This window comes from Acartia tonsa, chromosome 3 (assembly GCF_053477335.1).
Source record: "Acartia tonsa isolate MP-2025a chromosome 3, ASM5347733v1, whole genome shotgun sequence".
Lineage (NCBI taxonomy): Eukaryota > Metazoa > Arthropoda > Copepoda > Calanoida > Acartiidae > Acartia > Acartia tonsa.
Window position 1 is genome coordinate 18,076,746 of NC_137262.1, and position 14,125 is coordinate 18,090,870.

General features: G+C 33.3%; 1 protein-coding gene across 2 annotated transcripts in view; it reads right to left on the reverse strand.

Annotated features, from left to right (window-relative positions):
- Positions 1-14,125, reverse strand: part of LOC145313537 (uncharacterized) — a 100,961-nt gene that overhangs the window by 25,226 nt on the left and 61,610 nt on the right. For both annotated transcript variants that reach the window (XR_013877365.1, XM_080152985.1), the window contains exon 2: positions 3,183-3,320. Coding sequence is in view for 1 of the 2 variants with exons in the window: in XM_080152985.1 (XP_080009111.1) it covers positions 3,183-3,320 (138 nt within the window). In the remaining variant the exon portion in view is untranslated. The remainder of the gene's footprint in view (positions 1-3,182; positions 3,321-14,125) is intronic.

Consider the following 14,125-nt stretch of genomic DNA (forward strand, 5'->3'; position numbering starts at 1 on the left):
AGGCTGACGTGTCGGAGCCAGGCTTGGCTCCGGGGGCGTCCGGCCACGATTTGACGGGCTCGGCGCTGGGAGAGGCCAAAATGCTGGGTCCAGCTTTGGCTCCGTGGGCGTCCGGCCGCGACTTGACGGGCACGGCGCCGGGAGAGGCTGGGGCCTGAGAGTTGAGTGTGGCTCCGGGTACATCAGACCGCGACTTGACGGGTCTGGACTCGGGCTTGGCTGGTGGACTGGCTGGAGGTCCCAGGTAGAGGGGGCCAGGTGGACACGGCTGGCCGTTGATAAAAATGTCGGAGGAGAAGATGGGTTCTGGAGGGCTGGCAATCTCAGGAAACGTTGTTGGCAGGCTCTCCCTTGGCACCTTGGGCACTGGGGGCAACCCCATGGCTAGCAGGTTAGCGCCCTTGTGTGCGTTGAGCTCAGCGTCCACCCAGTGTGTGCCTTTCTCAACCACACGCGGCTGCTCAGGCAGGGGGCCTGGCAGAGGCCCCTCATAGCTTAGCTCTCTCTCGGCTGTCTCCCGGTCAATGGGGACGCCACGGAGTGGGATAAACTCCCCACGCGCCCACAAGCAAGGTGGTTGCATGTCGAAACAGAGCCTAGTTCCGAACTCCTTGAGAAAATACCCACCCAAGTTCAGAGGGTGGGAGAGGTTTCGGACCACAGTCACGTGGTATAGATGGAGTATAAGAGTGTGTGAAACTGCCATATATAACTCTTTTAATTTTCCAATTACCTGGAGGGGCTGGCCTTCCTCATTAGCAGTCAGGATCTGGGTGTTGTCCGGAATCAACATGCGTTGCACGCCCATCGCGTGCATGAGGTGCTCAGAAATTACAGCGGACCCTGGTACACGGTTGCCAGAATCAACCATGGCATCAACCTGTACATGCTGGGCAGGGTCAGGAGTAGGAAACCTCACCCTGATATGGCAGGGGAAGTGGAGGTCCTGCCCTTGAGACAAGGGGGCCTCTCGTTCGGCTGGGGTTGGCAGAAACTTTGGTGGTGGCCGCACCGCAGCTATGGTGGTATCGCTTACCATGGTGGCTTAGACTGTAGCTTCGAATCACTAGAGCTTTTTTATTATCACTTGGTCAACAATTTTATATTTATTTTTATCACTTGGTTGACTTTTTTATACACAATGATGTGTTGTTATCACTAGGAGCTCTAGGTGTGATTCTGGAAGCACTGGCAGCAGGGAATGTCCGTCCTGCAAGGTTCAGAGGGGTGACGGCGGTAGGGAATGACCCGTCCTACAGCGCCGCTGGTTCGAATCCCGACAAATGGCGGCAGGGAATGGCCCGTCCTACAGCGCCTCGGGTTCGAATCCTGGGAGACAGCGGCAGGGAATGTCCCGTCCTGCCGTGCCTGTGGCTCAAAATCTGCTATCCGTCGCAGTGGTAGGGCTTACTTGTGTGCTGAAGCTTCGCAGCCACACATTGCCTTCTTAGGGAGACCAGCACACAGCTGTCTGTCTCGTAGGTTTGGCCTGGGTGTCCTGGGGCTTGTCCCAGCTACACTTGCCAATTTAGACTCAGTTTTGTAGCCGTCTGAGCTAAATTATCCGGTTGCCGTGGCTGCGCACCTAGCGCTACTCCTACACGACACGGACAAAGCGTCTTAACTGGCGCTTTTAGCAGGCTAAATCTGCTTGCCGTAGGCCAGAGGCCCACATATTGCGTTCAAAATGATGGAAATTCGACCTAAAAAGGCCGTCTCACGGGTCAGTTGGCTTCTCAGTTGGCGGCTGATTGTCCCCTTACTTGCCAAAGGGTCCAATCAGAGGTAGAATAGGCTAGTTCTGTAAGGCTCGATTGAAACACGCTGACACCAAGTTCTGGTAAGCCGAGCGTACTCGGCCCACGGGGTAACGAGTTCGGATTCAACGGGCCCTAGCCTTTAAGTATTCTACCAAACAAACAAGCAGGATTCAATCATACAGAATTATATATTTAAACTGAATAATATTTACAAGTTATGTTTACTATATATATACAACAAAAATATGACAATAGTTAGGTTTGAAGGGGGTGTGGGGCGCTAGGGCTTAGCGCCCGACGGTAGACAGGCTGTGGGGGCAGCGGTGGTAAAAGGGGAGGCAGTGCCTCCCGATTATATAAGTGCATGATGGACTCGTGATAGTTGCATGTTCAAGTCCCCTCCCCACATTTAGGCAGGCTTAGTTTGACCGCCGGGTGCGGGGTTAACAGCGGTCATGAGATGGATAGTGATATAATAGGATTAGTGCGGTGGGTTTGTTATCATAAGTCACAGCGAAGCAACTCTGTATTGGGCCTGTCCGTATGGGTGTCGTATTACCACAACATATATATATAAAAAGACCATTCTCATGTAATTTATGTTGCAAATCACTAACTCTTTTAGATATTGTTAAATAAGAAAAGTTTGGTCAGGTCAATGTTAAAATTCTTTAACACAATCATATCTATCAAATGCCTAATATATTCTACTAAGACATATAAAAAGATCACTACTCTAAGTACCATACTGAATATTTTATTGGTCATTCTTTGTTGTTATGTGTATTTTGTTGTAAAAAAAGTTTAAAGTTCTATTAACTAGTAAATGCTATCTAAAGTTGTATTTATGACAAAAAAGTTTTTGCCATATATAACACGCAACGAAGTTGAAAATAAAAATGAAAAACTCATTTTTTAAGGAAAATCCCTGGTAAAATCTCTTAATTTTAATCAATAACTTTATATTATGCACTACTACGTTATTTAAAATAGAAAAAACTTACAGTTCACTATTTTTTTTAAAATGCACTTCGTGAAACTATCCCTTTTAAGTTCATGTATTACGTTTTAAAACATTAAAAATTTACCAAATATATATGAACATTTCCAATATTTTTTTAGTGAACATGTACTCGAAATTATCTTTTCATCCCAAACTAAAGTGCATTGGTATTTTTAAACACAGGGTTCAACAATGAATGAGGTTTTCAACAAATTTAAATTGATACATTTTTTGATGGTCAAATGGAAAATATGAAAAAAGAAATATGACCTTTTAGAAACATAAAACCGTACATGAGCTTTGTCCTAACTTTGCAAGATACTGACTTACGCCAATTTATAAGCCAAAGGATCAACCTTTTTCATACATATTTGTTATGTGTATTACAAAGCAGCAATAGATCATTAAAGAATTTTTACCTAAGGTTTTCCAAGCTACCAAAATGGTCAGATCGAAGGCTGGACTGGGCAGGAGCTGTACACTGGATCTCCAGACTTTCTGTACTGCTCATCTTGTGTCGGTACTCCACGCTAAACTCTTCCTTTACATCCAGGCTTCTGAAATAATATTCATTATTAGGACAAAATGAATTGTTTAAGTTTTCCTTACAACATATTTGTTTTGTGTTTCAACAAGTCACTTAAATAACGCAAAAATGCATTGCCGACCGAACAACCTACAAAAGCATAAGCTTTGCTGTGTAAAAAATTATAGGTTTTTCCTAGTACAAAATAATGAACCAAGTTCCTGCTACTTTTTAATGCAAAATAATAAAGCAGCAGCTCTAATATACATCAATATATATTTTAGAATGAATTTTCAATATGAAAATGTTTAAAAAGCCAATAATAAGATTTGTAAAACTGTCAATAATTCTGTAACGGAAAATAATACAGTTTGGTTCGAGACACTGCCCTCACCCCCTCTCAATGGCTCTAGGAAGTAAAGGGGAAATTAAAATTGACAATCAGTAAAGGGGGGAGGGTTTAACAGGAAAAATTAGTAGGCCCTCTGCTCTTTCTATTTAATTTTTTGCAAAGATATTGTAGTCTAAATTTAGTGGGCTTAAAAAATTTAACAAAAAACATATTTAGAAAAAAAACTGTCATCTAAAAATGGTATTTGTTGAGACAAGCTGCAATATTCTTCAGCAATCTGCACCTTGTTATATAATAGCATGCTGTAATAGTTTTTAGCTTCATTATTATTTGCTTTTTTATTATCATTGATTTATTTCCCACAAAAAGACAAAAATTATGAAAATGAGATTTTTCTAATGTTTTTATTTTAAGATAATACCAAATCCAAGGTATGAGAGCAGAGAGGGGGGGGGGGGAATGGGATATAATATATATGATGATAATTTATCACAAGTGTAAATCCCTCCTATATCATGTTGTTGTAGCAAGAAAAAGCTGGGATACAAAAAGTTTGTCTCATGAGAGAGAAAACACAAGACCACTGTGGCGGGTTTGTCTTGGTTTGCCATATGTAATAGACATACAACGATCCAAAATAATTTCTACAATGACCTCTCACCTCTTAAAAAATAGGATATTTTATAGAATTTGTATAAAAGAATTTTTAAGCAAAGCTTTTCTTTATTTTGGTATGGAATTATTTTTATGAATGAAAGAATATTCTGATAAAATATCAACTTTTAAAGGCATTTTTAAATATTTTAGGATTGTCGTTTGTTTTTTGGTTAATCCTGATGCATCTATAATAATAAGTCTATTACAATCAGGGTTGGTCACACATTTGGAATTATGTATCACAAAAATTTTTTTCAAATAAGAACTTTAGCAATATCATTATATTTTCCCCCCCCCCACCTTATACTTATTATACATTTTGGTAACAAGTTTGTATTTATTATTTATAAGTTTTAAAGTTTTTTTAGTAGCAAAGCTACTCTGAAGTTACCTATTTATGTACGTCCGACCAACCGTTTACAGTTTATCATTGAATGACAATAACTTTCTTGTTTGTCGTTCAAAAAATGAGCCATCTAAAAACTTTTATTCCTCTTTATTTATTAGATATATATATCATATCACCTTTAATCAAGCTAGTTTGCGCTACATAATCATCTTTGTTAAAAACATATTTGACAACTTCTTAAATTTTTTGGTGCATTCTCTTTTTACACTTTATATACATATATACATACATAAAGGAAGGAAAAGTAAAATTTTTACAGTTATAATAAGAATAATAAAACAAGTTTAAAGCACCGAAGTATAACATCACTTTTTACCACTTTTACTCAAATACGACAAATTCCTTTGGATATTTTGAAGTTAGCTTGTAAAAAAACTTGGATAAAAAAGAACAAGGATGACAATCTACAAAAAAAACATTTCATTTATTTTCAAAAAGTTAAATCACTAATAAATCACTAAACCTTAGAAACAGAAAAAGTTGGAAATAAATAAAAACTAATTTTGTTAAGAAATACTTTTTGAGTAGCTTTGATCTTTAGATACACTTATGGAAAGATGCATCAAGCCAAACACACACACACACACACACACACACACACACACACACACACACACAAACAACACCTTTCCATTTTGAAAGAAAAAGAAAACTATTTTTTGAAAATATTTTATACAAGAAAAGTTAATTCAAACCTTTATTCTCAAATATAGGGCAGAATAGCTTAGCATGGCTTACCAAAATCTTTTAGTGGTCCTCACATTTCATTCTGTCTGTTTTATTTATCACAGAATTGGAAGAATCTTTTTGTTATATAAAATAGGTATGATAAAGAAATCTTTATCATTCTTTCTATCATTTAACTGGGTGATATTTGATATTTTGATATTTTTAATGAAAATAATGAAAATGACAGGAGCCGCTATCTTTAGTGGGCTAAAAATATTACATTGTCTGCCGTTTCACCAAATCCAGTTTTCTTACAGTTGCGCCAAGTTTCCAACGATCTACAGGCCGCCGCCTTAAAATTAACGGCTGCCAAGTCCTTATTTTTTTTGTAAGGAAATCAAGTAAAAAAAGTAAAAATAATTAAATTCCATAAACCAGGAAATATCAAATGTTTAAAGATCAGGGGAGTGTGGGGGAGTAGAAGGATGATAGGGTAGGTAAATATTGGCCATAATATCGGGTGTAAACACACTCACCAAAACTTTACATTCGCAAACATACACACACACAAATTAGCAAACACAGACATACAGACTATATGTATTAATAGCAAACTGTTTCCGATTCAAATATACAGGATGATTATGTTCATTACTGGCAGAGCAAAAATAATCTAACAACATTTTGGACATTAAAGGAACAGTTAAGAAATAACAGAGAAAAGAGTAATTTCCATTTTAAACAATTTATGTTTTAAGTATTTTAATATCCATCAATAAACAAGAAAGTTGTATTTCAAAGAGATGTAGTTGAAAGACGTGAGTAAGTTATCTAATTATAGAGTAGCTTTGCAACTAATAAACCAATTGGATTTTATAAAATACAATTAAAGATTTTTAAAAAAATATTTCAAAGAAGGCAATTGTTTGATTTGATAATAAAAAATATTCAAAATCTTTTAAATATTTGATTAAGTTGTAATTTCTTTAAATAAATTTCCGAGTGGGAGGTCTCAAAATTTCTAATTCTATTGATATCCAAATAATTTGAATAATTTATTTAAAATCTGTCAATTTAATCTAATTTCTGGTATTGGCTGCTAGTAGGCTTGCCCAACAAGAGACAGAGACAAATATTATAAAAGATAATTAGGTAAACAAAGTAGATATACATATGATAAGATTTTGTTTGCCACTATTCACATTTTGTCTGTAGTGATCTACTATTTTTTTAGATAATTGATCTGTTATTTAAATTTTCAAATCTTATTACTATATTTCATATTTTATCTTTTAAATTCTCACATTTATTAATTTGTGATGCTACTCTATATCTAGGTCTTTACGTCCTTTGCTCCTTTAAAGTTACGAAAAGTAACTGTAACATTTATGGATCTAAAAAGACAAAAGACTTTAAATTGATTTACTTCCCTTTATGTACATTAAATTAAAGGATGAAAAGTTTGTCCACTACTAGTTTGGAATTTCTGTAAAAGTTTCCCTAGTTTTTGAGCCAAAGATTAAGAAAACGTGGTTAAAAACTTTGGGTACCAGTGTAATTTACAGTTCAATGCCCCTTCCCTTTTATCAGAAGCTACGCTTAAATATTTTTTCTTCTTCAAAAATCTCATATATTAATGTTAATTTAGCTTTATCTAAAGGGATTTATTTTTCTAAGTATCTTTTCTATTCTCTAATACAAAAGCGATATGATAGGATTTGTAATACAATACATTTCCCATATTATTAGCAGCGCAGCTATCAAGCAGCCAGAGTATGTCCGTCCGTTACTTTTTTGTTGTTGCAAAAATAAATTTACTCAACTGTTAGAAAGTCTGATTTCCGTAACTATGAGGCATTTTCAAATATAAAAAAGTCAGATTGCTTTATTCCACTTTTTTTAAAAATTAATTTTTGCGTTATTATTTGTGTATAGTATATATGTATGTGTAACGTTTGTGCCGCGCGATTTTTGGAAAAGATTGACCCCAATAGAATATATTTACGGTAATCTTTAATAAATATTCATATTATTATGATAAAGGTCGAAATTTTTGGACAATTTCCACGAAAAATTTGACCATTTTTGAAATATTTTTAATAATAAAATCTTTTCAATATCCAGCAAAATTGAGTAACTTTTTGCAATGTACTATATGTAAAAATCCAGGATAGTTGAAATAATAAAATAATCATAAAATTAATAAAATTTGAAAGGTTTCTTGTATAATATAAGTAAAGGATTATAATTCTAAGCATAACTTAATTTTAAGGGATAGTTCTGGAGATTTGACTATTTTGACTATTTCTGTATCAGAATTGTTCAATCACAGCCTTTTTTTTAGAAGTATTTAAAATTGCCATTAAACAGGTATAAACAAGGACTAGGTATATCATTGATTTAAATCCTTTCATATTGGCCTTTTAAACAATGTAATAAATATAAAAATAAAGCCAAAAGATTCTAATAAGATAAACAAATATATAAATAGAAAGAGAAATTTTGTTTCTCGCTTAAAGTTATGAAGCCAATATATTTAATTTCTTTCTCAAATCTGTCCACGAATAAAAGGATAGGTTCATAGGAAACAATTTAAATCTGAAATTAATTTAACTTGCTAAAAAGATTAGGTTCATAAAGAAAACGGCACAAAGAAAGCATTTTAAAAAAGGAATCTTTAAGATTATTTATTTAATTTAATGATATCTTAGAGATAGGAAAACCCTAATTATTGAGAAAGTGTGCTACTAAAAAGCAAATTATTAAAAAAGGCAATCAACCTATCGCTGTATCCCTTATGGGACGCCATAGCTTGTTTACGCATACTTAACAAAATTGTTTTCCATAAAAAGATGTGTTTTTCAAAACTCGAGTACATATACACCAATGGTTCTAAGTGGTTTAATAAGTGGGGGATAAAGAGAGAGAGAAAGATAAAGAGATAGGGAGAGAGAAAGTAAAATACGTTGAGAGGGTTATAAACTTTAAGACACAAAATGTTTTTTAGAAATTAAATTTACAATAGGCATTGGAATGAAAAAAGTTAACGCCTTAAACCATTAACGTAAAAAACCTTGAGTTTAGTTGGCTTTTAAAATTTTTTTGCCTCTTATTTTTGTTTTGACCCAATGGTGATGGATGTTTAGGGTTGGTGAGGGGTGTAATAGTTGACAGGGGGGAGGGGTTGTATTGTTTCTCCACCAGTGACATGACCAGGGGATGAAAATTAAAAGTGGGAAGGAATACAGGGATAGGGCAAAGACTGGAATTTTTTTTTTTTACATTTCTCAAGTTATAAATTCTTCTTAAAGTAGCTAATAATTATAGGGGAGTTGAATAATTTAACATTCATTGTCCACTCCTTCCCTGGAAGGGATGATTTCTGAGATATATGGATGCCAGGGAGGGGATACAAATGCAACAAAGTAATTTCTAAGAAATAGTGGTCTAAAAAATCCAACAAAAAATAAAATAAAACATTCTTATTCAAAAAGAAAAAAATTTAAAAGTAGGGATTAGAAAAAAAATTATTAAATTTTGTAGCCCACCTTTCCAAATAAAACATGGAATTTGTCCAGAAGGGGGGTTGAAGAATTGTTTTTACATGGAATTAGTTAGATTTTACATTGATATCTACACCCTTACAAATTCTCACTAACTAGAGAAATTAGATCCGAAAAAGGACAAAAATGTCGTAGATTAGCGCAGCCATATCTAGTAATAGGGTAGGTAAGTGATCTATCAAAAAGAAGTTTTTGAATGTTGATTTAGGAAATTTTGTAAATTTTATAAGCGCAGCTCCTCTATAACATAGGTCTTTGGACACTGATAATTTTTGTTTCTATAAGTTTGGACATAACTATCCTTGTTTGAAGAAATGATTACTAATGAAATGTCACATTGGTATTTAAATGAGAGAATTCCTGAGCTCTCTTGACAAACCGTACATAATCTTAACAACAATTGTGGAGGGATCTTTGATTTGTACGGACAATTATGTCCAAAAGTAGCGCAACAACACCTTAATATTTTAGTACAATAATTTTTTCGAAAACGAAGGCATTTTAATCACTTCTTTTCTTTCGAAAAAAAATTAATAGCTGCACATCAAATAGATCAATAACAAGGAAGACAACATCCATAAAAGCGAAGCACTGAAACGGTAGGACAAACGGACATTAACACTTGTATAGTGTCAGAACTGAATAATCAGAATATAAATGTATAAGAGTCGATGCAAAATTGTAAGTAAATTTGTTGAAAAACTGCTTGATACAGAATGATGTTTATGGACATACTTACATTTTTATGACTTAATTATAGAGTTGCTTCGCTTATAATATTGTACTTTGTTGTCCCAGGAATCAGTATACAAAAAATCAGATCAATCGGATAATTAGATCATATAAAAATTTGTTGTTAAAAAAGTAAAAAAATCAACATGTTTAAAATGGACGTACGGACATTTTGGTAATGATTATAGAGTTGCTACGCTTTCTAAATCGTATCTAACTACTGCAGGAATCACCATGCAAAGTTTGAAATCGATAGGACAATTCTAACATGCCTAAATTAACGAAAAAAGCTATCCGTGACGGACGGACGTACGGAGTGACGGACGGACGGACGGACCGACCGTATTTATAGAAAAGCTTCGCTTTTAAAAACACCATCTAATTAAGAAATCATATTTATGGTGTTGTATTTTGAACCATATTGAATCAGTTTTAATCCATTAAACAAAAGTTGGATTATCTACCAGAAACGAGAAATCTTTGTTTGCTTTTTGATAAAAAGCACACATAGACCATACATCTATTATCTATGGGGACCAGTTTTTAAATTCTTTATATAAAGCTTGTAAAAACTTTATTGGAAACAAGAAATTTATGTTTCTAAAACATGCTGATAAAAAAAATCTTCTAAAGCGGAGCTTTTCTTCATACAACGCATAAATTAGCCATTCCTGGTCCGATTAAGCACAATTACACGCGTCGTTCGTATCTCTAAAATTAATCAAAATATCCAAATTAAGCATTTAATTTTTTAAGCTTCGGTTTTTATGGAGGTTGTCATCCTTGTTTTTATACAAAACTCAATGTTTGCTCTTTAGCTTAAACTTATATCATAGAAAAATCCCCAAATATACATTTTTGAACACACATAGAAATAGAGACTTCATTAAAATGCAGATATCAAATAGAAAAACTTTGAATTATTTATTAATACATGCAGACTTTAATATAAATGTAATATGTACATAAAACTAACATATTACTTTTTAAGTTTTTCAAATCTAAAATCATTTATTTTAGCAGATTTAGAAGACTTTTCTCTCTAAAAATTGAAAATATAACTTTTGTTAAAAAAAGTTTTAGGATTTATACTTTGAACAAAGTTTGATTGAGATTTCAAGTGTTTTTATATATATTTTTGGCATTTTGAAGAAAAAATAGGAAAATTATATTTTGCCTCAAAAATAAGCGAGGTTTTATGGGCAATAAGGTTTTTCAAAATTGTCCAATTAGTAGGAAATACATGAAAATTACTCAAAGCCTAAAACAATATATTTGAAAAGTGCATAATATAAGTAGCGCAGCTAATCTATAAATAGGGTCTGCAATGTATGACAGTATGTCTGTCAAGGAACTGTTAATTTTATCATGGCCTTTAAAAATTTAACCTCATGTTATAGCTGTACTTATTAAAATTGTTGTTGGCTTGTTATAGCTGCGCTACTTATGAAAATAATTATCCTCGTTACTAAAAGGGTTGGCTATAGCTGTATGTATTGTTTTTGCTTTAAAAGCATTGTATTCACAAAGGAAGCTATCTTTCACCATAATATGATATGCTCACTGATTTTTTAAAATAGTCATACATCAGATATTCATTTTTTATGGCCCTTTGTTTTAAATCATATCCTAAAATTTAATAAAGATAGCTAAAAAGGCAAACTTTTTAAAATCTTAAAAGTAAATCCTTTTTTGATAGAGAATATTTTATCCAAGCCTAGTGTTTGTATGTATAAATAATACAATAATGGTAACATGAGCAAAGCTTATTGTGTTTTGCAAAAACGATGCAAATTTTTTGCTTAAATACTTAACGAAAATTTTAAAATTGTTCAGGCAGATGAATAGAGCATTTTAAATAACTGCCACATCCATTTAAGCATGAATTAAGTTATATATTTTGATGTTTAATGTCAATATTAGCAATAGCAAAAAATGTGCAAAACAAAAAATTGCAGAAAGTGTAAAACATAAAACAAGGGGAGGAAAACTGCACTTTACAAATGTAATTCTGACAGTGGAAATATAAAGATATTGTCCATCCATCCATCATAGCTCACTCACCAATACAAATTGAGAAAAGGGGAAGGAAGAACGGGTAGTAGAAGATGATGGAAGGGGAAGGGGATGGAAGATGCTTTTGCAAATTCTATTTCTGTTGTCTTTCAACTCAATTTCACATTGTTTATATGCACTTACACACACACAAACCACACACACACACAAACCACACACACACACAAACCACACACACACACACACTCACACAAACCACACACAGAAAGACATAAAGACACACAAATAAATGTAAACAAGCCCATTTTTATAAAATGTCCATTTGTATTCCCAAGATTCCCTTTTGCCTCCATTGAAAATGGCATAAAATTTGAATTTGCCAAGCATTAAGGCCACAGATAAAAAAGCAATTCTGTTTAGGAAAAAATATATGATATTACATTTTTCACTTAGAATATTAAATAAGCTGTAAACAGAGAGACGGGGATAGTTCCATCAAAAATAAATATTTTTCCTTTTTAGAGATATTAAAAGTAATAATTTCTTTCGGTCAGTTTTCAGAATATTATGAATTGAAGTAGAATCTTGTAATATATGCAGCTTTTAAATGTTTATTATTTTGAAATGGTAACCATGTTTTTTTCTGGTTTTGTTACCTATAAGACTACTCGAATTTTATCTACAAAACCTTTTGTAGCTGAACTCTTTATGGAATGATCACTTTTATTTCTGTAATATTTCTAGTTTTCTGTTATATAAAAGTATTTCTTTCTGAAGATATTTCTTTAACATTCAAGATTTCAACTCTGAAAGTTTTTAGATGAAATCAGAAAGTTCTGGAGTAATTTGAAAACTTTTAATAATTGATACAAGCTCCAGCTTTCTTTCTTTCCTGCTACATCTCTGATTGTTTACAATGTTTTGGGCTGCAAAAACAAACAAAATAATTTCATTTTCTGCACCTTTTTATAAATTCTTTTACATGTGTTGATTGGAGTTGGATTTTTAACTTTTCAAACTTTGGGGTAGCCTAGTTTGGCTGATTGTCTGTCTTGTTCTGATTTCTTTGTACAAAATCTACAAGATTTTCCTTCATTTGTGCAAAATATTTTGTTCTACTGTAATGTACATTTTTGATCTTGAAATCCCATTAAAAAATCTATATAATCATTTTTATAAATACACCAAATACAATAAACCATCCTAATCTTATTTCTTTTTATTCACCTCTTATTGGGTTCAATATGGAATCAAATAGAATATTAAATGAACCAAAATAAAAGACTAATATGAACAATGTGAAAAGATTAAAAAAGATCAATAATTCAACCAAATATCTGTACACACCCACACACACACACCCGATACAAATATGTTAAAACTTTTATTTTCTGAGTAGGTATGTGCTATAGCTGCACATTAAACAAACACACATACACACACACACACACACTCATATAAAGAGAATAAATATAATAGGATTGATTTTATATTCTACAGATCAGTACAACAGAGTTTAATGAGATGAAAGGTTAAATGATAAATAAACAAAACTGTTGGGGGGCTCATGCTATAAGAGAGTGGGGGTGGTAGTATTGCATACTATTGAAAAAAATAAAGGGGAAGGGTTAAATGATTAAACAGCAGGCAATACATAGGCTTGCTATTGGGAGCATTAGATTGAAATTCAAGCATTAACACACACACACACACACACACTAACATATGTATTGTATGTATAACCAAGCAATCAATTACAACATTCAAAACATCTAACCATCCCCCACCCCCTTTCTCCATCCTAATTTAACCCTATCCATCAATTGCTATTCTACCCACCCCTCCACCTCCCCCCCACCCACTGATTTTCATTATTCCCAGTTCTCGCCTTCTCATCAATTGATATTGTAAGATCAATTTCAACTTTCCAATTGTAATATTACAAATGAATATTAAACAAATCACATTCCTATTATACACATGAAGCCAAAAGTCTATTCAACCAAAAATCACAAGAAATTTAGAAAATCTTGTCAAAAGTTTAGATTTTTGAATGAGATAAGCTTAGGCGGGCAAAAAATGTGCTACTATTTGAGGATAGGTTAATACATGGTATTTAAATTAAAAAGGAATTTCCTATATCACGAAAGTAGCTCACAACCTAATATTTAAGTTGTAAGTGCTTACTTATTATCTACCACCCCATTTTCTCAAAAGACTAGCCACCCAAATAATCTTTAAAAAGTGTATTTCCCAACTGTTAGAAAATTGTAAAAGTGACAACCAAAAAATGCGTTAAGGCAGCTCGGTGATGCTTAAATATGCCTAAAAATGTTCAATTTGAATATATACAATATACATATTTTTTCTCTCTTCAAGTTCCATACAAAAGTTAGTTTTTTGACCGCGCAATTTTAGGAGTAAATTAGAGAAAAATC